At 41.7% G+C, this 24,409-nt stretch overlaps 3 protein-coding genes and 1 long non-coding RNA gene across 7 annotated transcripts in view; 2 read left to right on the top strand and 2 right to left on the bottom strand.

Moving 5' to 3' along the window:
* Window positions 1–2,284, top strand: part of gnrhr1 (gonadotropin releasing hormone receptor 1) — a 39,922-nt gene extending 37,638 nt beyond the window's left edge. For all 3 annotated transcript variants that reach the window (XM_079656515.1, XM_079656516.1, XM_079656514.1), the window contains one exon: window positions 42–2,284. In XM_079656515.1, coding sequence (XP_079512641.1) covers window positions 42–457 — 416 coding nt within the window. In that variant the 3' untranslated portion in view covers window positions 458–2,284. The remainder of the gene's footprint in view (window positions 1–41) is intronic.
* Window positions 2,285–6,454: 4,170 nt separating this feature from the next.
* The window catches only part of LOC307023304 (immunoglobulin superfamily DCC subclass member 3), a 67,859-nt gene continuing 49,904 nt past the window's right edge, over window positions 6,455–24,409 (bottom strand). Inside the window, exons 10-13 of one of the 2 annotated variants that reach the window (XM_079656491.1) lie at window positions 14,599–14,712; window positions 10,768–10,894; window positions 10,120–10,234; window positions 6,455–10,008 (exon numbers count right to left, since the gene is read on the bottom strand). In XM_079656491.1, coding sequence (XP_079512617.1) covers window positions 9,934–10,008; window positions 10,120–10,234; window positions 10,768–10,894; window positions 14,599–14,712 — 431 coding nt within the window. In that variant the 3' untranslated portion in view covers window positions 6,455–9,933. The remainder of the gene's footprint in view (window positions 10,009–10,119; window positions 10,235–10,767; window positions 10,895–14,598; window positions 14,713–24,409) is intronic. The other variant, XM_079656492.1, reaches the window with a different exon arrangement.
* LOC307023306 lies at window positions 17,541–21,280 on the top strand. The gene is made up of 2 exons (XR_013803655.1): window positions 17,541–19,402; window positions 19,811–21,280. It is a non-coding gene; the product is annotated as an uncharacterized lncRNA (long non-coding RNA).
* LOC307023305 (uncharacterized protein) lies at window positions 21,516–22,861 on the bottom strand. The gene is made up of 3 exons (XM_079656493.1): window positions 22,500–22,861; window positions 22,185–22,363; window positions 21,516–22,011 (listed from the first exon to the last, which is right to left on the bottom strand). The coding sequence occupies exons 1-3, from the start codon at window positions 22,833–22,835 to the stop codon at window positions 21,792–21,794; spliced, it is 735 nt and encodes a 244-aa protein (XP_079512619.1). The 5' UTR covers window positions 22,836–22,861; the 3' UTR covers window positions 21,516–21,791.

The following is a 24,409-nucleotide window of genomic DNA, read 5'->3' as shown; positions in this document are numbered from 1 at the left end:
GCCCTCTTCTATCTGAGTTGTTGCTGGTTGTGTTCCTGCAGATGGAGAGCACTGCCTGAGGCGCAGCGGCACAGACATGATACCCAAAGCCCGGATTAAGACCCTCAAGATGACCGTTGTAATCGTCAGCTCCTTCATCATCTGTTGGACACCATACTACCTCCTGGGGATCTGGTACTGGTTCCAGCCAAAGATCATCCAGAGCACCCCGGAGTACGTGCACCACATCCTGTTTGTGTTTGGCAACCTGAACACGTGCTGCGACCCGGTCATCTACAGCTTCTACACGGCGTCCTTCCGCTCCGACCTGGCCGACGTGATGGCCTGCTGCTGCCGTCGCCGGGACAACAACGCCTCCCCCCGCTCAGTGGACCGTCTGTCCCGCCGCAGTGGGGGGGCCGCGGTGGAGATGGAGTCTGACCTGAGCTCCAACCAGCACAGCGGGAACCCCAGCTGACGACCCACTGAGGAACCACTCATTGGTGCAATATACCCCATCTTAGTGTCTGATGCCCATCCATCAGTACGGTTTGAACAACTTGTAGCCTCTAGAACAATAGTCTGACTCTTTGGAACTGTGATGAGTCAGCAACAATAGCCTGTTGTATGTATGCACATATATGATGAACAGTTATTGCAAGTATCAATCGAATACGTATATGCTCAATAAACGTCTTGATGGTTCTGACGGAATTTCAGTCTTGTGTATTACAACAAGTGGTGTAGTGGGGATTTTTTTACTGGTTGGACGCTATTTTAATTAGGTCATCCCAAACAATGCCACATAAGTGCGCACTGCGCGCAGTGCACTCACAAAACGGGCAGACAGGTCCACAGAAACTACCGGTATGCTTAGTCCTACTTTAGTTACTGTACTGCAAAAAGCAGGCGGCGCTGCGCTCAACACACACAAAGACTCAAAACCATGGACACACAGGCACATGAGTTACATAAACTATTTATAGGCCTAAGTTGCATAAGCTACGCTACAGTATTGCAACTAAGCAGACAGTGCTGCTTCTCTCTCTCTCTCCACTTTCAAAATCTATTTAAAACTCAAAACAAACAAACAAAATTCCCAAAGTTGTCCTGAAATTAACTTATTAAATAAACAAAACGAAAAATATAGCCTACTTATGCAAACAACATTGAATCTGGACTTGAAATTATTCTGATTAGGCCTAGCCTACATTGCAAATAAGCAGACAGCGCTGCTTTTCTCTACACACACACACACACACACACACACACACACACACACACACACACACACACACACACACACACACACACACACACACACACACACACACACACACACACACACACACACACACACTCACTCACTCTCACACCTTGGGTTTTGAATGTATTATGTTTTTGTCATTATTACAACAAATACACACTTGCAACTGATAACACTGGCAATGATTTTATATTTATATTTATTAGACTACTAAACCCCGCGCCCAACGCCCACTACACCACTGGTTACAACAGGGTTTCTGAATCTAACATTTATGTTTTCACTACATGGTGGTGTGGGGTACAGTCTATCAGTCTGTTCATGTTAGTGGCAGATAAAGTAAAAAGTTCTCTCATTCGTTTTATATATATAATGACTTAACATTACGGCTGTTGCTTATGTCATAATTGATGATCATTTTATTTATTTTACCTCTTAATGTGTGTATATGTGTTAGGAAAATATCACTTGACACCGGGATGAGAATCAATAGTCAAGTGCTAATTTATTCTTGCAAGAACGAGCAGAGTTAAGTCACATACAAAGGATATGGTTCAACTCACACACATGAGGTATGCTGCTCAAAGGAGCAGGAAGTAACATCAAGCTTATATAGTCTAAAGTCAGGAGGTACCAAACAGTGTTGTAAATCGGTTTGGCGTCATCAGGTGTCGGGAAGGCGTCGGGACATCTCTGGAAAGGCAGTGTTGCTCTTTGCCTCTCAAACAGGAGAGGAGACAAACTGTGTGTGCTCTCGTTGGTATCAACAACATGAATGATGCCCTGCCTTCTCCTATCTACGAGGAGGCAGCTGCAAGTGAGTGCAAAGTCACACAGTAACATGCCTATCAGAAAACCCATAATAAAGAAGACACCTTGTATTTTCTCCAACAATATGTATATATCTGTATATCTGTATTAGTACGAGTATGTATGTGTATATATATATATATATATATATATATTAGGGGTGCACCGAATGGGAAATTCTTGGCCGAAACCGATACCGAAAATAGGAAACAGTTGGCCGAAAACCGAATGCGGAAAATGATTAATAGAAATATATATATATATATATAATGTATACATTTTTTACCAATGTTGTTCAGCTGCCTGATTATGGAAAAAGACATGATTATGGCAAAACTTAACTTAAATAATAATCACTATTATGGGTACATTAATTCCAAGTCAAGTGCATTTTCTTTTCTCTGTAGGATAACTACAACAAAGTGCATTCAGAACAAAGCCAAGGTGCTTTAAAACTGCATCAACATATAGGCCAGTAGGCCTACAACAATGCACCTATAAGTGCATGCATACAAATGTGCAAACTGGATAAATCCACATGAATGTAACTATTTACAAATGAAATTACAATTGAATTTCAAAAATCTGTAAATAAGGCTGTCTGTCCTCATAAGCAAAGTAGTAAACATTGTATAAAGATACATAAAGTGAAAACTGGATACAAAATCCACAATCAATTACAAATTAAATTACAATTTCAAGAATCTGCAAATAAGGTGGTCTGTCCTCATGAGCAATGTAAACAACATTGTATCATTTAGATACCGAAAGTACAATATATTGAACACTGTGCTGCTGTCATTTCCCCCTAATGATAACCTGAGATGGTGAATTATAACTCACAATGACAATTGTTCAGGAAAGTGGGTATAGAGTAGACATGTAGGACTAGATAAGCTTATGATAAGCCAGCCTTGTCTACTTATTAAGGAAAAGTGGGAGGTTCTTTTTAATGAACAGTAGCTTCTCTGCTTTATCAGCCATAAGTCTGTTCCTCTTCTCATCAAGCACATGAGAGGCAGCGCTGAACAGTCTCTCGCTGTCAGTGCTTGTGATTTGATCTTACTCCGCATATTTGTCCGGGTGTTTTGATTTCAAGTGGTGGAGTAATCCCGAAGTGGTGAAAGTCTTTGCAGTTACACCCCCTCGAGAAATTTCAGCTGAACACGTTTTACAAATCGCAATCCGCGCCTCTTTCTCTGATATTTTTAAATATCTCTAGCGGCAGACATGTTGACTGTGAGCCAGCCGCGAGCATGGTCGCGCGCCGTGCTTGTCGCCGCGTCTTGATTACGTCATCACAACAACACGTCAGCTTACCAACGTAACCCTGTTCTCTGACATTCGGTGATATTTTTTCGGTGCTAGAACCCTTTCGGCCGAAAGCCGAAAGGGCCTTTTTAACCATTTTCGGCCGATAATTTTCGGCGACCGAATATTCGGTGCATCCCTAATATATATTCAAGTGGGGGTTCAGGTGTGTATGTGTATTACAGTATATACACATATGTATATATTTCTTATACTGTATATTTGTATTCTTGGGGATGGTGAGAAACAGCATTTCGGTCTACCTGTTCGTATCACACACACAGAGAAATTAATAATAAAGTTTTATTTCTCTCTATTCGAGGGGTAATATGTTCAGTTGCCCCTCAATGGAAAGAGTTTTCAATGAAATGGAGGATCCTAACGCTACCTGGAGGGACATTTAAATGCTCCAAACTATTTATAACCAGGGCCTCTGCAGTGGAAAAGAACAACTGACTCGCAATCTGGCTCTAAACGGGCCCTGGAACTACCTTGGTGGAGAGGAGGATGTTTTGAGAGCTGGGTCAAGTCTTCAAGTCCCGACAGTCACCCAACAAATAATCTATAGATCTGTGCCGGGACCCCTGAAGACAGGAGCCCACCCTGAGAGGAACACCATCATCATTGTGTGAAGCTGAAAGAACTTCAGAAGCAGAGAACACCGCCTGTCAGTGAACACCAGAACAGAACAAAGGGCATCCACCATGAAGGTCAGAGGTCATACACCAGGAGTCAGCGCGAGCTATACCTCTGTTACTGTTGTGATGGAAACTTCTGGAGCAATGGAGTCGAACTGATGCTTTATTAAGCCTCCTCCTTAAGAGAGATAGCAGCAACACCACAAGGCCGTAGACCTATGCCATGGAAAAGGAGACAGTGAATGGAGAAAGTGATGGACTGGCTTAAAGGTTAGATACCTAAGAAAATATTCCCCAATACAGATGAAAATAATGAATTTCAAAGGTTTTGGAATCTAAAGCTGAGTCTAAAATCGCCTACTCCTGTACTTACATGTGCTGTTTGGAGTGCATATGTGCATCCCAATGCAAACTATGACAAAATACAGAGCACTAGCAGTACCTGGGAATATTTAAAAGATAAAATGAGTTTGGAAAGCAGGACACTTCTCCCCTTAAACAACCGCCACCTTGGCAACATAACGGAAGGCAAATGCAGTTACGCTTGTAAACAAAGCACTATACGAACAAAAGTTATAGATAATGTTTTTTTTTACAATTTAAGTAACGTAGCCATACCGCTGTTTAACTACCAACTGTGCAGAGGTGGAAGAAGTACTCAGATCTTGTACTTAACTCAAAATAAAAGTATCAGAGTGTACGAATACTCTGTTACAAGTAAAAGTCCTGCATTCAAAATGTTACTCAAGTAAAAGTAGAAAAGTATTATCATCAAAATATAGTTAAAGCAGCGACAGTAAAATGTGTCATTGTGCAGATTGGTCCATTTTAGAATAATAGATATGATATGTTTTATAATGATTGATCATGAAAGTGTTCTCAAAGCTGGTAAAGGTGCAGCTAGTTTGAATGACTTTGTATACTGCAGGGTAGCTTGTGAATTTACTCCAGGTGGAACTAAAGTCTAATTTAACACTTGATTATATTTCACATCATTCATCCACATCTGTAAATATATTGGGAGGATGAAACCCTCTTTAATGGTCACACATGCAGAGCACACAGCACACACAGTGAAATGTGTTCTCTCCTTTTAACCCATCCTAGTACCAGGAGTCTAGTACTAGGAGCAGTGGGCAGCTATTGTACAGCGCCCGGGGAGCAGTGGGAGTGAGGGGGGAAGGGGGATGTCCGGTGCCTTGCTCAAGGGCACAACGGTAGGGCAGGAGATTTTTAGGTCTGGTCGGGGGACGTGACCCTATGGCTCCCAGTCCAAGCCCCTACTGACTGAACCACAGTAAAGTAACTAAAGGTATTAAATAAATGTAGTGGAATGAAAGTAAACCATTTACCTCTGAACTGAAGTGGAGTAGAAGTACTAGCATGAAATGGAAATACTCAAGTAAAGTACAAGTATCTCAAAACTGTTCTTAAGTACTTGTCACAAAACAGAAAGTTGAGTGTGGAATGGTGGACACTTTTTGCATTTAACAATCGCCATCTTTGCTACGCAACAGTAGTTACGCAACCTGCCGTGATTTTTTTTTTTACGATTTAAATAACATACCACCATAAAATGATGAACTGCAGTGTACCAAGGAAAGTACCCCAATTGAGACACCTCATAACTCTAGTTTCCCAGAGCTGATGACCGCTTTCTTGTGTTGTGTGTGTTCACCCTCATAGTTACGTATTAGTATGTTGTATGTATTGCAGAGTTTCTTTTTAAGGATAGCCAAACAAATCATATCACACCATTCATGATTGGTTAGCAGAGCTACGTATATTTCTTTGCTCAAAGTAAATCAGCAACTCACCTCAGCAGAGTCCAGGGTTAAAACCTGGAATGCGAATCATTTTCAAAAGCATAATAACCATCAATGACATGGGTAACTATATTTGTTATATGCTACACAAATAAAATACATAGAGAAACGTTATTTCATCCACATTTCTTTATTTGGTTTTAGGCATGTTGGTATGTGATCAAGGGAGGAGAAAAGGCAGTGGTCAGGATCAGTCTGCAGACAGAGACCAAGCTGTGGTTAGGCTAACACGCTAGCCAATGCTAATAGCTCTCCCTTTAATATTTCATCACACTTTAATAATTATTTAGAAAGGTAAAAATGTACACCAGCTATCATGGTTAATGTGTAATTTAAAACATTATCTTGGTAAATGTGCAGCTATAGATCCATTTTTTTTCCTAAAGAAGAATAGCTTATGTACACTGAGTGACCGGGATATCACCTGATGATGAATATGTCAATTATTAGGATTTTGTCATTGAGAGCCACAGTTTCTGTAGCTAAATACTGGTGTTGTCTTGTAATTACCTTCATATCTTAAAGACGCACTACAGGTGCCCTCCGGCTGAATAAATAAATAAATAACATTAAAGGGTCAGTTCACATAAATCACGAAAAATCACCACAAAAGGTATTTACAGAATAAAATGATAAAAATCGTGTTCATACTTTGAGATGTCTTTAACTACTCCCTAACTTGTTATTTAAAAAGTGACCTCCTGTTCTCTTTCAGAATGCCAGGTTCGTGACAGACAAACCTTAGAAAAATAAAGATGAACTATGAAAACGTTTTTTGTAAATTGTGTGAACTGACACCCTTTTTGTGTGAATTCTGCATTGAACTTACAGTGAAAGCCTTCCAGTCACAGCTCGGTCTCCAGTGTGTATGCAGTCAGTCCTTACCTCCCAACCTTTGTCATGTTGGCTACAGACGGAGGAGGGACCTCGGTCACAGCAGGGTAAAGCTTTAGGATTCAGTTGGCTACATTACAGTGGAAAGCTTTAGTGAAAAGAGAAGCACTTATAATCATTAAAGCATTGTTTCTCCTTGGTACTACCAGACAGTTTCTACTCTCCTACATTTTTTAAAACTTTTTTGTGGTGTTTTTTTATCTAGTAGTAGGCTCTTAAGGGCAAAATGTGAGTTCGGCTTCAAAAACTTCCAGCCATACATTCTCATTCACATCACTTCCTCAAAGACCATAACCTAAAAATAATTTTCATACCATCCTTACACATGGGACAAAAAACCTTAATTCATGTAATCAAATCTAATAATAATATCAACAATAAGAAAAAGCAAACATTTGCTTTGGCACATTTTCCTGTGCACAGCAGGAAGAACAAAAGACTCAAATGAAAAGAGGCAGAGAAATTAAATGGTTCCAAACAGAAGCAACAAATGCGTTCTATTTAAAAACTAGCTTAACCACTAGACAATTCGCACTACAAAAATCACATTTACTTTTATGTCTAAATCAGAAACACTTTTTGGTATTGTGTTGGTCTAACAGCTTCAGTGGTAGATGAGGAGAAAAGCCCTCATCCTTTAATACTGTATTCTTTGAGGAAACCTAAAACACTCCTAAAGGGTTGAGGTGAACCTTGAGGAACATAACAGCTTGAGTGACAACACACATTTTTGGTTAATGATATATTTGTTTAAAGCCTTTTTTTGTTTGGAAACCGTCTATTGTTTTGTTAGCGATGGTGAACAATGAGGATTGCACACAATTTAGCATCCAAGCTAACTATTGTTGGCTTTAACAAGTGAGTATTTAAGCTTCTTATTGTGCTATAGCTACATCAAGCTAGCATGCAAAAACGGATGTTAGCAGTGCAATTTAGCAACCAGAGCAGCTAAATATGATGTGTACTCATTTGAAGATAAGAAAGAAACATTAGCTAGTGAGCTAATATGGGTTGTTGATGACCGTATAAAGCTGTTGTGTTTTGGCAGGCCTGTTTAAAGCTGTTGTGTTTTGTCAGGCCTGTTTAATGGCTGTTTTAATAAAGCAGTGACAGCCGTTAAGGAAAAGAAAGATAAATTACACATTTCCTTTTTGGGCACTTGTTTTTTCCTTTAAAATACAACCATTCAACTCTTTGTTTAAACCACTTAGGTCAAAAAGCTACTTTTTGGGTTAGGTTTAAGGAAGTGGTTTCTTCTCACAGCTGCTGCCCTCAAGGTTCACCTTGTGTTAACCGTTCACACACTCGTGTAAATTATCACGCTCACAAGCATGATCCTGAGCTTTGGTTATGACGTGCAAAGTTAAACCCTTGGAATGTTACATTTGTAGAGGTTACATAGTTTGTTAAAATACATAGATATTTGGCAAGAATTTAACTACTAAAAACAAAAAGCAAGTATTCCTTAAACAGTAGTAGCCTAACGATATAGCAAGTATTTCAAAATATCTGACATCTTCATTTGGTTACTCTTCAAAAAGGTAAAAGTTAGAATCAACAAAATAAAGAGTTCCGTGTTGAAGGGGTGCACCTGGAATGACCAAACAAAAGATTATGAAAAAATTACAAAGAAAATGCTGAGGAAATCATGGGAATTGTTTTGGTTTGGGTTAGGTTAAAGCACTTTATACACAGGTGACCCCTTTCAAATTGGAACAATCCAAACATTTAAGTAAATGTCTCTCTTAAAATAATTCTTTAAAGGAAAATAAGGAAAACCATCAAAAATGTTTACATCTTTGGGTATCATTCAGCTTGGTTTTCATCGAAGAACTTTTTGGATAGGCTGACACTGGAGACACGGCGCTGTCCGTGCCTTCAGGCGAGTGTCACCTTTAAAATTATTTGCTGCCACCTCAGTGTCGTTGAGGTCCCAGGGTGACACATTTGGCATCTGGAGAGTTAACTTGGCAGCATGGCCTCAAAAACTTTTTGGCTTTTTTTCCATCAGGGTTGTGCAGAACAAGCAGGCAAGGCATCATGTTGAACTTTCTCTATTGGACTAAAAGAAAGAAAGGAATGCTTTAAATGTTCTCGAGGCACTCTTTGAAGTTTATATGTTCCATGAGCTACTTTCTCTGCACAAATAAGTCTTTGGGGATGGACACTGGAAAGCCATGTAGAGGTCAACGTAGATCAAGGAGGGAGCGCTGAAAGTTAAAGTTTTCCAAAACTGGACCTGTAGATGGAAAGATGACATGGCTTGAACAGGAAGTGGTTAAGGCTCTGGTCGATCCCTGGAGCGGTAAGGCAGGGCTGTGGCAGTGGAGTTCAGGCCATGCCACGGTTATACACTCCCTGGAAGTCATCCTGAGGAGCACTCTCTGGGCTAGTTGGCGACTGGCACAATACACTGGCACTGGTGGAGGAAGTAGTTTCTGAAGGGAAAGGGTTTCAGTAGTTTTTGGTTGAGGTAGGCTAGCAAAGGTAGCATTATCAGGCTAAAACCGGCCTGAACTATGGCTCAGACATTCCTGTCAGACTGAGGTAGCTTTCTTTGGAGGCGTGCAGCTTTTAGGGGGAAGAGGAGTTGAGTAAACTGTTAACACGGTTCCTCTAAATGGCTCATATGGTGATAGACAATCACTTCCTATCACTTTCACTCCCATAAGGCATTTGCAAAGGCCACTGTTTCTTCCATTTCTTACTGCAGAGGAACTGAAGGCAAAGTGTTCCGTCACCACAGACTAAGAATGGCTTCATTTGCGTTTTAAGACCACAACTTAACATGTCAGCTTACCAGGGGGATCTGAGGAATACTATATATTTTGGTTGTGGAACAGAACCCTACCGGAAAAGTGACATGTGTGCGTGGAGTACAAACTGAAGGAATGTGACAGACTGATCTGGCAATGCATTTTGAAGGCTTTTTATACATGCACATGAGAATGTGCACAGGCAATAAAGGCAATAAAGCTTTTGTTTGAGAGTTAGGGTTAGGGTTGGGGTGGCCAAGGACCAGGATGTCTCCTAGCTCTTTGAGAAGGTTGTCACATTTTTGCAGAGGCTAATGTAAGGTTTGAAGCAGCCGGTCATGGGGAAAGTAACCCTGACACTGAACCCTAACAGAGGGCCCAGAAGGAGCTCATTGGTGGGATGCTAAGTGAGTAGGAGGGGGGGATATGGGTGTTGATATTAAAGACCAGTGTTAGCCAGTGTCAGTCCCAGGCAAACCTGAACCGTGCTGCTCGATGACCACCTGGTACAGCGCCGGACAGACCACCTGCTCACAGGAAGAGAAGGAGAGAGGAGAGAACAAAGACAGGAATCAGATACCACGGAAGTTTAGGAGGTTAACTGATACAGTGATTGGATCAAGAGGAAAATGGTCTACCTGTGGCTGGGGCTCCACTTGGGGCCGGTGTGCTCCGTCTTTAGGGACCCCATTGTGTCCTGTGCTGTCCCTCGGTACAGACCAGTTGTCCTGAGTCCCTTTACTGCAGAACAGACTGTAAACAGGGTCAAGCTGTGAGTGCAGGTTCTGCTAACGCTACATTAGCATAGCTTAACACTCCTTCATAAAAGCTGCATAATTTTGATGATCAATGAAGTAAGAGTCGCAATACTATCATTTTAAATAATCTGTTACAAGTAAAAGTAGTGCTTTTAAATTCTTACTTGAGTAAAAGTACAAAAGGCATCAAAATATACAAAAAGTACCAAAAGTACTTGTTATGCCTAATGGCCATTTCAGAATCATAATATTAAATTAATGTTTTATGATTACAGATGAATAAATGTGTTCACTCACAATATTTGCTTCCAAATTGTAGTAGAAGTTGAAGTATAAAGTAGCATACAATATAAAAACACTCAGTTACCTAAACATTTTAATAAAGAACAACACTTGAGTACATGTACTTCATTACATTTCACCACTGACAGTAAACACGACTGCATAATCCCCCAGATTATGATTTAATAAATATGATTGAGAGTGTATAAATACATATCAGTATAAAGTAAGCAGAGTAGGACTGACCTGCGTCGGTACCCGAACAGCAGGAAGAGGACGCAGAAGATGATGCAGGCGATGCCGATGTGGATGCCGATGACGATGCTGCCGAGTGAGGCCTCCCCCCCCCTGCACTGACACAGGCTGTTCTCTGCTGGGCGCACACACACACACACACACACACACACACACACACACACACACACACACACACACACACACACACACACACACACACACACACACACACACACACACACACACACACACACACACACACACACACACACACACACACACACACCCCCACACACACACACACACACACACACACACACACCCCCACCCCCACACACACACACACACACACACACACACACACACACACACACACACACACACACACACACACACACACACACACACACACACACACACACACACACACACACACACACACACACACACACACACACACACACACACACACACACACACACACACACACACACACACACACATTACATCCTCATGATGGGAAACATGAGCTCTTCAACTAGCAATTATATGACCCAGGGGGGGGCGCAGCATCAGTAATTGAAGTTTCAAAGTCTCAAAATGCTACAACTACTGTCAAGTATTTTGTTAAAGGAGGATGAAGGCGTAATTAAGGAGCACTATTGGAGTGACTTTGATGGTTATTGTACTCAGGATTAATTCATTTGGATCCCCGCTGTATGAAGAAATGAAAGGACGGCGCAAGTGGAAACAATTCACATAGGGATTAAACTGTTTAAAACACATGCTTAAAGTAAGCCGGATTTTGCTGATGGGTTTATATCAGTGGTTCTCAAACTGGGGCGCGAGAGACCAGGAGGAAAAATGGTTAAAAAAAAAATCATAATTAAAAAATTATTGATTCGAAAATAATATGATACAGTACAGTACTATTACGTCTGGGTCTCTGTGTTTCATTAAAGCTTGGCTCTGTGTGTGTGTGGAACGAGCCATTTTGTGTGCGCGGGCGAGAGAGAGAGAGCACACCGGTACCGGAGATTGTTGGTGTTAGCTTCTGGTGCTAGCGAGCTATGCTAACGGGTATAAGGAGTTTTTTCAACAACAAAGTGGAGGAGAGTCTTCTCCTGTCAGACTGAGAGACTCAGTGAACTACAGGACTCTGAGTGTTATCTCGGTGGGTCTCACATTTTGGTAAACAATTAATTTCCCAAGGCACACGTTTATATGATCATTATAGTTATAAAAAAAATAAGAGAATAAATGAAAAACAGGTATGAAATACTATATGACAGTAAACAAGAATAAAGTTTAAAAGTGTGATTTGTAAAATATCCATAAAGAAAAAGTAAATCTGTTTACAATTCTGTTTCAAATGGGTGTTGAGAGATGTATCCATAGATCTCTTCATTGTGCTCTCAAAGTGCACCAGATTGATGAATTTAACTTCAATATTTAAAAATAAATCTTCCCGGGGGAGTATGCCCCCGGACCCCCCTATGTTAGGTCCACACACCACTTATAAAAATAGAACTTTACCTCTGCTTACACCTACTGTATATGCCGTGAGCTGATTATAGAGCCTTCATTGTGAAAGTCGCGGGTACACTGTGTATTTGCGTGGGGAGTGTTGCAGTAGAAAATTCCACTGTAGCGCCCGGTACATTAATGGGAAACCCTAAATGTTTGAGCACCCTCTATGAAACGTCAAGCTACCCCACAGCACCCCCAAAATAAATCTCTGGCGCTGCCACTGAGCCTGACTATTTGTGTTAGGGGGGCCCAACTTTTTTTTTTCTCCAAAGGGGGGTCCTGACAGAAAAAGTTTGAGAACCATTGGTTTATGTGGATTCAAAAGTCATAAATAATCTACAAAATGGAGGAGACCGATCTGATCGGAGCAACTGTGACAAATAATCCAACTGAAACCGGCATGGACAATGACTATGTTTTAAAAATGCGCTTATCCAGAAAAGCCCGGTTTGGACACTTTACCTGCAGAAGAAACATTTCTATTAAAGAAAGAATTATACATTTCTGTCTTTTTATGCCTATAATAGCTACTAACTTGAATTTGTATTCAAATGAATTAATCAATTATTTTTTATATTTTATTGTAATGTAGAGACAAGGCTTTTAGTGACAATCATGTATTGCGTTACAATTATATGTAAACAAATGAAAAAAAAGTCTAAATATGATATTTGGCCTCAAATCATCTGAGGCCTGGCGCCCCTCCCCCCCCCCCCTACGCCCCCCAGGTTGGGAACCACTGGTCTAGATGATAGGAAAGGTGTTTCAAATATTATTTTATCTCATTTAGTTTAGGAAACTAGGGAGTATTCTTTATAAGAAGGAATGGAGATAATGCTGTCCCACAATTCCTTGTGGTGCACCATTTGGCTGTTCACTGAATCACCAATCTAAATATTCTGCATTTTACAACTTATGTCCTTACATGCCAACGTGCTTTGTTTTGGAGTTTAACATGATATTAAACCAAATACAATGTAAATGTATGTTTCCAGGTTTTTTTCAACATATCCCTTAATAAAGGCTTGAGTTGGTGTCTTCCGATTTACCCATGTTATCTAACTCAGATATGTCATGCATTATTGTGTTATTAATTTTTGATAAAGTTTGTCGAGTCATTTCTGGAGTTTTATGTCCTATTGCATAATTGAGATATAATATATCTGTTGTCTAATATCATGTATGCATCTTTTATTGCAATAATTAAATTCTGTTCTTATCTTTCATACACTGAACAAAAATATAAACGCAATACTTTTGTTTTTGCTCCCATTTTTCATGAGATGAACTCAAAGATCTAAAACATTTTCCATATACACAAAATAACCATTTCTCTCAAATATTGTTCACAAATCTGAAAAAATCCTTGATAGTGAGCACTTCTCCTTTGCCGAGGTAATCCATCCCACCTCACAGGTGTGGCGTATCAAGATGCTGATTAGACAGCATGATTATTGCACAGGTGTGCCTTAGGCTGGCCACAATAAAAGGCCACTCTGACACATGCATTTTTGCTTTATTGGGGGGGTCCGAAAACCAGTCAGTATCTGGTGTGAGGGTTAGGATTAGGGTTAGGGTTAGGGTTAGGGTTAGGGTTAGGATTAGGGTTAGGGTTAGGGTTAGGATTAGGGTTAGGGTTAGGATTAGGGTAATGTTGTGAATCGAGTGGCCTGTGTTCATCGTCCATAACATACGCCTGCCCATACCATAACCCCACCACCACCATGGGCCACTCGATTCACAACATTACCCTAACCCTAACCCTAACCCTAACCCTAACCCTAACCCTAATCCTAACCCTCACACCAGATACTGACTGGTTTTCGGACCCCCCCAGACCCCCCCAATAAAGCAAAAATGCACGTTTCAGAGTGGCCTTTTATTGTGGCCAGCCTAAGGCACACCTTAGCAATAATCATGCTGTCTAATCAGCATCTTCATATGCCACACCTGTGAGGTGGGATGGATTATCTCGGCAAAGGAGAAGTGCTCACTATCACAGATTTTTTCAGATTTGTGAACAATATTTGAGAGAAATGGTTATTTTGTGTATATAGAAAATGTTTTAGATCTTTAAGTTCATCTCATGAAAAATGGGAGCAAAAACAAAAGTGTTGCGTTTATATTTTTGTTCAGTGTATATGTATTGTCTTGATATCTGTTTTTCAAAGTAATATCTATTTAGAAAAAATGTTGTCTGTTCTTTCACCATATGAAAAAGTCTCATTTGAACACCTAAGCAAGGTTTAAAGGTGTGTATAGGTTTGGGTACTATGGGATTCCTAATTGAATCCGCTGTGTGAGACTCACCGGGGCTCGGGGCGCTCTTGGCCTCCTCTGCCAGAGACACCAGTCTCTTGGAGCAGTCGCTCTCCCCGTTTCCGTTGTAGGCCACCAACTTCACTTCATACACTGCACCCGATTCTGAAACACAGGAACCAAACAGAGTGAGTCAGGAGTTTGAGACCATGACTTATACCCACTAGATCAACACATGAGGTCAAGGACGCTGGTTATTGAACATGGATGCAGAAATTACTCATAAAACCTGGAAAGTAGTTAGCATTTTAGCAATACTGGTTACATCTTCCTAAAGTCAATGTTTTTTACATGTTTTTGGAAATAAGGTGGTTGCTAACAAGTGACTCAATGAAACTACTTAATGTCATCACCATTAGCCATTAGCCATTAACCATTAGCCGCCTTTAGCTTAGCGGTGGTGACGTGAAGTCATGTGACTTTGATGAAGTTCCTTTATTACCCAACGTGAGCTTTTCACTTCTGCCAATTGCATTTGAGTTTCAAAAATCAGACAGTGGTGTTAAAATTGGGAGATTATCCTGCTGAACAAAACGTGTAAGAATCAGACACATGTGTTTGCCACATATTATAATCTGCAATATCCCAGAATCCAAGAAAGAGATCTCATTGCTTTTTGTTGAGGGAGCATTGCTAGGTCCTGGGGTCGGCTTACAAAAACACATCATCACTGCACCACCGTTTCATTGCTTTGACTTTAACTGGTTTAATCCATAATTGGTGCCATCTCATTTCCCAATTCAATCAGAGAAACAGCCTTTTGCATTTATTTCTAAACGCTCTGCATGGTGCCTGTTGGAGCACCTGCAATCCCCCTGCAGTCAGATAATGAGCTCATGAGGTTACGACTCATGAAACATGATTGTCATTGACAGCACTTTTCAATGAGCTGTCAGCGTAGAGAAAGTCAGAAAACCATATAAGGATCAATGGCTAAACAGGGAGAAATATCTTCTCATGGCCATTTATAAATCATGATTACTTCCTTTTTATTTGTCTTGATTTAATAAAGGCAAGATTAGAAAAGCATTTAAAAAAAATAATGAAGTATATTTTGAAGGCAGACCATGAGGGATTTCAAGAGGAATTTGAACCCAAGCATATTGATCCTTGATGGAAATGAGAGACTGATGCATGTTCAGCTGTACCGCTGTGTACTGACTCAAAACTCTCTACTCTCAGTCTGTATATATTGTGATAATTTACAGCTATAGGAAATTTTAGAAAACTGTGGGACCTTTAAAGCTGCACTTCGTCACCCTGCTAGTTTCCTGCCCATTTGTGTCACAGAAAATGTAACCATCCTGTTAGACGGAGCAGCATAAAAGACAAACATTCGGATAATTATTTACAGTCCACATCCGACAATGAATAGACCTATTAATGATAAAGGAAAAGCTCCACAGGAATAGAGAGGTGCAGGGATTATGTATTTAACTGGAAGTAAACTGCGCTCGGGTTCCCTCGACAAAAAAGATATGGGATTTCTCCATAGGATTTTGGAAAATAGCTCAAAATAAGGTCTGTGGAAAATGAACCTGTTTGATAAATGCACGTTTTGTTCAGACGGATAATCTCCACATGTCTACCCTACTTTTATAATTTTTGAATCATAAATCTAATGGCCAGAAGCTAAATGCTAACGTTATGCTATAAAGGAGCTACAGCCGAGTACTGCAGGGTCGCACGACTTCAACGTCACGCCAACTTAAGATCCATATTAAAAAATACAGATTCTAAATGGTCAGAGTTGAAGCGTTTGTTTGAACAGTTTGCAGGAGGCAGTTCTATTTCGTATATGGTTTCGCCCTCTAAGGCTATCGCTATTGGGTAATCCCCCTGCGCACCCGCGCAGCACTGAAACACTTGTAGTCCACGCCCGCCCGCAAGGTGAGCCCCACCCTCGGGCTCCCTTCCGGTATAAATAGGAAGGAGGCACGACAATCTGCTCCCTCTTTTCTTCAGCCAGTGTTACTGAAGCACAGAGACACTAAACAAAGGCAATTATGAGCAACAACTGTGTACGAGATTGTCCCTCATGTGGCTCAGGATACATCATGAGCTACGACCAGCACACGATGTGCGAATCCTGCCTGGGGCCAGAGCACACGGACGCGGCTCTCAGCCAGCAGGTCGCATGCTAACACTGTGTCCGCTCTTCGCTTCCTGTCGGCCGAGGTGGATGATTGGCCCGTCCAGGCTTTCGAGCACGTGGACGGCAGCAAAAGCAGGCGGACGACATCCGCCAGCACGTTAGCTGGCTCCAGCCTGCTGGGCGGTCACAGCAGCACCAACGCCCGCAGCAGCTGCAGCGTCCAACCCGGCCACAGCTGCAGCGGCGTCAGGCTCGCCCTTCGGCGGCTGCAGGGACTCCGTCCCACGTCTCTGCTCCCCCGCCACCCCAGAGACAGGGTCTCCCGGCGGCGACTCAAAGGGGAGTGAGGCTCCCCCGCTCCTGGTCTGCTCCACGAGAGCCTCCGAGGAAGCAGAGCCGGTTCTGACGTTCTGGGGATTGTGAGTAAAATAAAGTGTGTTCATTTTCCAACTTTTTGTACTGAGTCATCAGTAACAAGTGTTTCTCACATACCCCCCCTGTGTAAGCCAGCTGCCTATGTCTTATCGGTTACTAGCCAGCAGGGTTCGCTGCAGGAGCCTGCCGGTTTCAACCTATCGGTTAATAAACTGCAGTGCTTGCGGTATTCCTCTGTCCGAGATACGCCTCCTACACACGGTCATAATAAATCCATGAGCACCGGTATAACGCTTCATGTGAACAGCACTGCACACACCTCCACTCATCCCCTGAGCGTGTACGCGCCTCATGATGAGAGCCGGAGTGAAACGCAGCATGTGAAGGCTCCATCGCAACCCTTTCGCCTCACGGGCGGCGAGGGCAATGGCGTGGCTCGTCACCACGACGACCATCACAGCACATCACAGAGAAGCCCGAACGGGGGAATGAGACCCATCCTTGATCTGTCAGTATTCCAGGCTGAGCGCCCCCAGCGGCAGCGCCCGCAGCGCCACGGCGTCAGGGCTCGCTACAGAAGCCTGCTGGTTTTAACCTGTCGGTTAATAAACTGCAGAGCGCGCTAATTAAGCCGGCTGCCACTAATTTGTTCATTAAGTAGACAGCAGGGCTTGCTGCTGAAGCCTGGTTTTAACCTGTTGGTTAATAAACTACAGAGCTCGCAGCATTCCTCTGTCCGAGATATGCCTCGTACACACGTTCATAATAAACCCATGAGCGCCGTTATAACGCCTCATGTGGGCAGCACTGCACACACCTCCATCCATCCCCTGAGCGTGTACGCACCTCATGATGAGAGTTGGAGTGAGACACAGCGTGTGGAGGCCCCCTTTCGGTCCAAGCACACCTTGGGTTGCCTCACGGGCAGCGGCGGCAGGGGCTCTGGCTTGGCTCATCACCATGACGACCAAAAACACATCTCTAGCACGTGCGCCCGCTCTCAGAGTTTTTCTCAGAGTGGCAGCGCGTGTGTCTGATGGACAGATGGATGAGCAGGCTGATCAGCAGAGGATACGTCCTGGAGTTCGCCTCTCCCCCCAACCACACAATTCAATGGGATACAGGAAACACTCCTGTCCTCCCAGAAGCTATGTCTTGCGCTCCAATCAGAGCTGCAGGAACTCCTGTTGAAAGAGGCTATTTCCAGGGTTCCTCAATCGATTGCTATTACTTTTCTCATTCATAACTTTCATAATTCCAGAGATACATCCCATAATACATCACATTTTTAACATTGAAGTCAATGGAGAAATTCTTCAACTTCAACAAATCTTCATGCAACTTCAACTGCTAACTGTTCATTCATACTTTCACTCAGAAAACCTCTTTCCAACTTTAAAATGTTACACATCTTTATGACATTATTCGTGTAAAATAACTTTTAAATCTGATTCTTACTTTTAGAGATATTAAACATTGTTCAGACCTTGTTTTTGAGGTTATCTTCACATTTTAACATTAGCTAGAGTGTGTGATGTCACAGCTAGAGTGGAGGAAAGCTTGAAATTCGCATTCATATATTTTTTTTAAACTGCCATAATTCCCAAACCCTACATTCCTGAGATATAATTTATCATGACAAACGTAGGAAAACATCTCTTAGCTTGAAAAATGACAAATAATGAAGCAAAAAAAATTAAACAAAATGCTTTTTGAGGGCATGTAGTGACAAAAACGTTCAACATTCCTCCATTAAACCCCATTGTAATTTCAGGCAGATATTTCCTCACGGCAGCAGGCGCACACCTTTAGTTAAACTGCCAAAAAGGCCACATTATTAACCCGAAAGTAGACAAAAATTCAGATACTCAACTTCCTTGACATGCTTCACGTTTTGAAATTTCACAGATATCTGTTATCGTTCTTCCAAAAAACGTTCACATGTAAGAGGTTCATCTCTCATTCAGAACAATGAAGCCTTTGAAGTCTAGGCACCTCGTTAGCTCAACTATTCATGGGTACCACGTGACGTCACTGTATTCTAGCGCTGCCATTTTGGTGTCCGGTCACAGCAAATCATTACAACAACAGAGAACACGGAGGAAGCAACAGAGAAAGACACATCGTGAATAATAAAGTTTGTGGATATGCCTGGGATTTGTTGTGCTGTGGGCTGTGACAATAGTCGCCACAGGAACCCCGGACTACAGTTTGTATCGATCCCCAAAGACTTAGACCGTCGTAATAAATGGCTGGCTGCCATCAGAAAGGATCACTGGCAGCCGACATCTAACTCCAGATTGTGTAGTCAACACTTTGTTTCCGGTAAGCTCTTCACTTATTGTTATCTTTTAGCTTCTTTTGTCAGAAATAAGTTTTCTAAATACTTCAACATAGATAATTCAGTTGCCGAATAATAATTACCGTTAGCAGTGTAATGGTAACATAGCACTCAATATTCCCAGTTTTGAAAGGACTGCATTAGTTTTGCTCTGTGTTCCTTTACGCTTGAAACCGACTGCATTTGAATAAAAGACACACTTCTGGCAGAAAACTGAGAAAGAAATTGCCGTTCTCAATATTATTGAATGCATGCCTTAAATTACTTGTGTATTTATATTACATCTATTATTGCTACTTTTACCTAAGTTGGATCGTAATACTTGTCATTATCTTATTAGGAGGCCTTATACACACATTAATATTCTACCATGTTTGCCTCTGTCTGCTTAGGAAGAAAAAATGACAACCCCATGAGTCCTGACTACATCCCCAGCCTGTTTGCGCACACGTCAGCTGGACAGCGGCAAAGAAGCATCCATGCCACCAGCAGATTTGAGCATACTCAGCAGATGAAAAGGAAACGGACTGAGACTTTGGTTTCTGATAGTGACCATGAGAGTGTGGCACCTTCCAGCACCAGTGATGCCACTGGGCTTGACATCACCTTAGTTGAACAGGTAGAATGTGTGAAAGATGACCACAGTTAGTCTCCAGCCATTCTTTGCTCAGGTATTGTGGAACCATGCTCAAATGCAGCCTGCCAAGCTACAGTCAAGGCATTGACAAACGAGTGTGCACGATTAAGAGCTGAGGTTAATTGTTAATTGTCTTAAGGACAAAGTTAATGTGCTGTCTTTCAATGAAGAAGCCTTCAAAGGAAATGATGAGATGGTACAGGAACTAACAGGCCTACCAAGCTATGCTAAAATGATGGTTGTTTTTGGCTTCCTGTCTGGGTTTGTGAAAGCCGGCCCAAGACTGACTCCCTTTCATAGCTTTTTATTAACACTGATGAGAATGAGGCTTAGCTTACCTTTATATTTTTTTGTTTATCTTTTTCATATGTCTAAGAGCAGTGTTGTCAGAATGTTCAACAATACTTTAGATGTCATGTATGTCAGACTGTCACCACTTATATTTTGGCCCTCAACAGATCAAATTCAGGTTAGTCTGCCCATGTGTTTCAGGGATAATTTGAGCAACTGCACTTCCATCATTGACTGTTTTGAAATGTTTGTAGAGAAGCCAAAGAATTTAAGGGCACGTGCACAAACATACTCCTATTACAAGCACCACAACACTGTAAAATATCTCATTTCTATAACACAACAGGGTGTTACATTCTTTGTGTCAAAGGGCTGGGGGGGAAGCACAAGCGACAAGTACATTACAGAAAACTGCTCATATCTTGAGAAATTATCACCAGGAGATGTTGTTCTTGCTGATAGAGGCTTCAATGTGAAAAACACTGTGGGACTGTATAATGCACAGTTGAAAATACCAGCATTCACCAAAGGCAAGCAGCAACTGCATTCACTGGAACTTGAATCCACAAGGGGACTCGCTGCCATCAGGATCCATGTGGAAAGAGTCATTGGCCTGGTCAGGAACAAATACACCATCCTTCAGAGCACCATCCCGCTGTCTCTCTGCCAAGCAGCCACTCAAGGACAACCTACTTCCCTTGACAAGATGGTAACAGTTTGCTGTGCTCTTTGTAATGTCTGCCCATCTGTGGTACCCACAGAATAGATAGATACTATTTGTAAGTCGCTTTTGATAAAAGCGTCAGCTAAATGAAACAAAATGCTTATTGTGTATTCCCTTTTCTATGTATGTTGGATCTTCTCTCTATTATCTTTACAATTAATACATTAAAATGTCCAGTTTTTAACTAATAAACATCACTTTTTCCAAGTATTTGTTCCTTGAGTTTTTTTTTTTAATACTCCTACTTATACTACAATGCATCTGCAAGTATTAGATACAGTTATTTATTGCATAATCTACAGTGTATGAATATGTAAGCTTAATGGGTAAACAAAAACCTGACCATGAAGACAAAAGAAAAAGACCAGTGTCTGACAAGAAGAGCTTATTTATTGTCAGCTTCTTAATGCCCCTCAGATGTTTTGTCAGAGGTTGCAGTGGAGGAGAAGCGTGGCACAGTAAACCATTTACCCAACAACTCTGGTAGTATCCCCGTTCTAATGAAGTTTACCACCTTTGAACGTGCAACATCAAAAAATGCGCCATCAAACATGATGCGCTGTTTAAAAAGTTCTCGAGGTGTCCACACAACCAAATCACAGAACATTACCTCTGCGACACGCATTTGTGCCTGCACTTGATACATATAGCTGTGATTCAGCTTTAGGCTCATCACACCTCCCTCAGGGACGGTCAGGCAGAACCGCAAGTCTTTGGTGCATTAAAGTAGACTGTGGTCTTTAGCGCTGAAAGGACACTTAATTTCTAAAATGCCAGGCTCATGGCAAGCACAGGTCACGACACCATCTGGGGATGCACCAATCCATGGCAGCTCTGGGTTGAGGATGAGCCCTGATGCTGCAACATTGATGTCTTCATGGTGATCTTGCATAGCCACCAGGTAAGACTTTTTGGCAGTGTCCTCGTTTTGTAAACCCCATCTGAGGAAAAGAACATGTTATTTTGGAAAAAAAACTCCCTAAAATACTGTTATTAGAATGTTAATATCTTGTTTTACCCTCATAATATTTAGTTACTCAATTATTGTATTTATTCATGATGAAGTAGTGGAAAGAATATATGATTTAGTCTTGCTGCCTAAATTTATATATACCTGGTCGCTTCAGTGGAAAACTGAGAGGAGCGAGGATAGCAAACTCTTTTAATCAAAGACGAAGAGCTCTCTGTCTTGGCTGCCTCATGGAAGGATGACGCAGTAACTCTCCCTGCTCTCTGCTCAAACCAGACCCTCGACCTACTCTGTTTCCTGGTCTTCTCCTCAACTAACAAACACTCAAAAAGAATTGAACTATCAAAAGAGCTGTAATTATCAGAAAGCAGTGAAGTTATTCTTAATACATTTAGTGATGTTTAGGATTTAGCATTGTGACACGCTTTTATTTTACCGTAAGCCATTTCTATTTCTTACCTGCTCTGGTGTGAGATTCAGCTCCTCAAAGACTTTGGCACCCTCCTCTAGCAGTGCAGGCAAATCCAGTACAAGTCTGCTGCTTTGATACAGACTGGTAAGGGTTGTTGGCAGATCCAGTTGTACAGTCTTTGACGTGTATCTGTGGGAATGGCCTTCAATGACCGACAGGATAGCACTTTTCTTGGGCTTTGTCTCTTGTTCTTCACTTTGGTGGAGTTGTTCACAGAATAACTTGAAATCATCAGCAGATGGTCTCATGTGCTGAAACAGGTCTTCGGTTTGAACTTGTTCTTTGATGGCGAAGATGTTAGACACCTCATCGTACTTCACCATTTTAGTGCTAGGCTGTGTCCATGTGCATGGCTTCTCTGTGCATGTCTGGTTTTCTCTCGTCAACAGCAGCCAAAACTGTAAACATAAGTGCTGCTGCGTGGGAACAAACCTCTCCTAACCCTGCCATGCATGTACAATGCGCCATCACCACTGTCCCGTCCTCCTGCACCACAATCCATGGAGATGTTGGTTTGCTGTTCAAAGCCTGGGAATGATTGACCTGTTAAGTGAAAAATGCAGTACATTAATTTTGTCATATAAAAGCTAAACTCTCTTGAGCTTGTACAAATGTAAGATTCAAAGGTTTATTGTCAAATACAATAGCTACAGCGCAGATTGGCATTTCATATCTGAAGTCCCAGGCTGCTCCAAAAGTAGGCTACAACATACAATATCCTTAAGACATAAAAAAACAAGTAAAGATAGAGCAACGCGAAATATAACAATAGTGCAAGTGACAGAGAATCGTGAAATAAACATGGACCTCTTGCTTATGTAGAAAAAAATAAGAATTAATTTATCATTGAAAGAAGAGTATGTTGCTTTAAAACAATATAGCTAGCTGCCAGCTAGAGTTATGATGTTAGCTAGAAATACCATTTGCTAGCAACTGGCTAGCAAGCTGACATCAGCTTTAGACATAAATACAACTATAATAACACGGTTTATGATTGTTGTTAAATTACTTACCTTCGCTGTGATCACATGTAGGTGTGTCTTCTCCACATGCCATATCTTGGTGTCGTTCACCCACCCAGCAACGGCGTATTGATATGCATCTGTGCTCTTAAAAGCCTTCAGGCTCTCTCCAGTGAATGGAGATGGATTGTGAACAAGATAAATATATATGTCGGGAAAAGTTAGTTGGGGAAGACACTTAGCCGAATTCAATAAACAAAATACAGTTGGGGGTAACAAATAGGGATCGCATCCAATAATCGCCGTCTTTAACAAATATTTCTCTCTCTCTTTCCCGTTTAAATGCGCTGTGTTTGCTGTGATGACGAGTGTAAACAAACTGTCAATCGGTCACAAAGATGGCGGCGAGCATTCCGGAAATGACGTAATTGGTACCCATGAATTAACACCTGTGCAATGGAACACGATGATGTCATCACTCCAACTGACATGCTCAGAGCAGCAGACTTCAGATAGCAGTGTGCAAACAGTCCAGCCGTGAAGACATCTAGGGGACAGTTTTGAGATTTCTTCAAATGCCGTTGCCATGGCAACACAATGCTCGCCTTGAAACACGGTTTTCTCATAACTTCAGTGAAAATACTCCAAACAGCCCAGAACTTCACAGGTTTGGTAACGATTCTGCCATCAACGCATCTAAGCCTAGTATGGGGTGTCATCAAATGCCGTTGCCATGGCGACGGACCACTTGCCATGAAACACGATGTGGCTGTAAGTCCCATCGACACGGTCCAATCGTCCCCCAATCTTCACTTGTATATCACCGGTCCATGCTTCAACAGCTCTACGCCAAATCTGAGATCTCACCATATGCCGTTTCCATGGAAACGCATCCCTTGCCATGAAACATGATGTCGCTATAAGTCCAATGGACA

Source organism: Notothenia rossii (genome assembly GCF_949606895.1).
Source record: "Notothenia rossii genome assembly, chromosome: 10".
Classification (NCBI taxonomy): domain Eukaryota; kingdom Metazoa; phylum Chordata; class Actinopteri; order Perciformes; family Nototheniidae; genus Notothenia; species Notothenia rossii.
The sequence above is the reverse complement of the archived record's forward strand: the minus strand, read 5'-3'. Positions and strand labels throughout refer to the sequence as shown.

What these genes read in the sequence shown, in the direction of transcription:
- LOC307023305 (XM_079656493.1), bottom strand. Translation starts at nt 22,835, where the DNA reads ATGGTGAAGTACGATGAGGTGTCTAACATCTTCGCCATCAAAGAACAA. An exon ending in TGAATCTCACACCAGAGCAG is followed by an intron (nt 22,364 to 22,499) that starts GTAAGAAATAGA and finishes ATTCTTTTTGAG; the next exon opens with TGTTTGTTAGTTGAGGAGAA. An exon ending in TTTTCCACTGAAGCGACCAG is followed by an intron (nt 22,012 to 22,184) that starts GTATATATAAAT and finishes TCTTTTCCTCAG; the next exon opens with ATGGGGTTTACAAAACGAGG.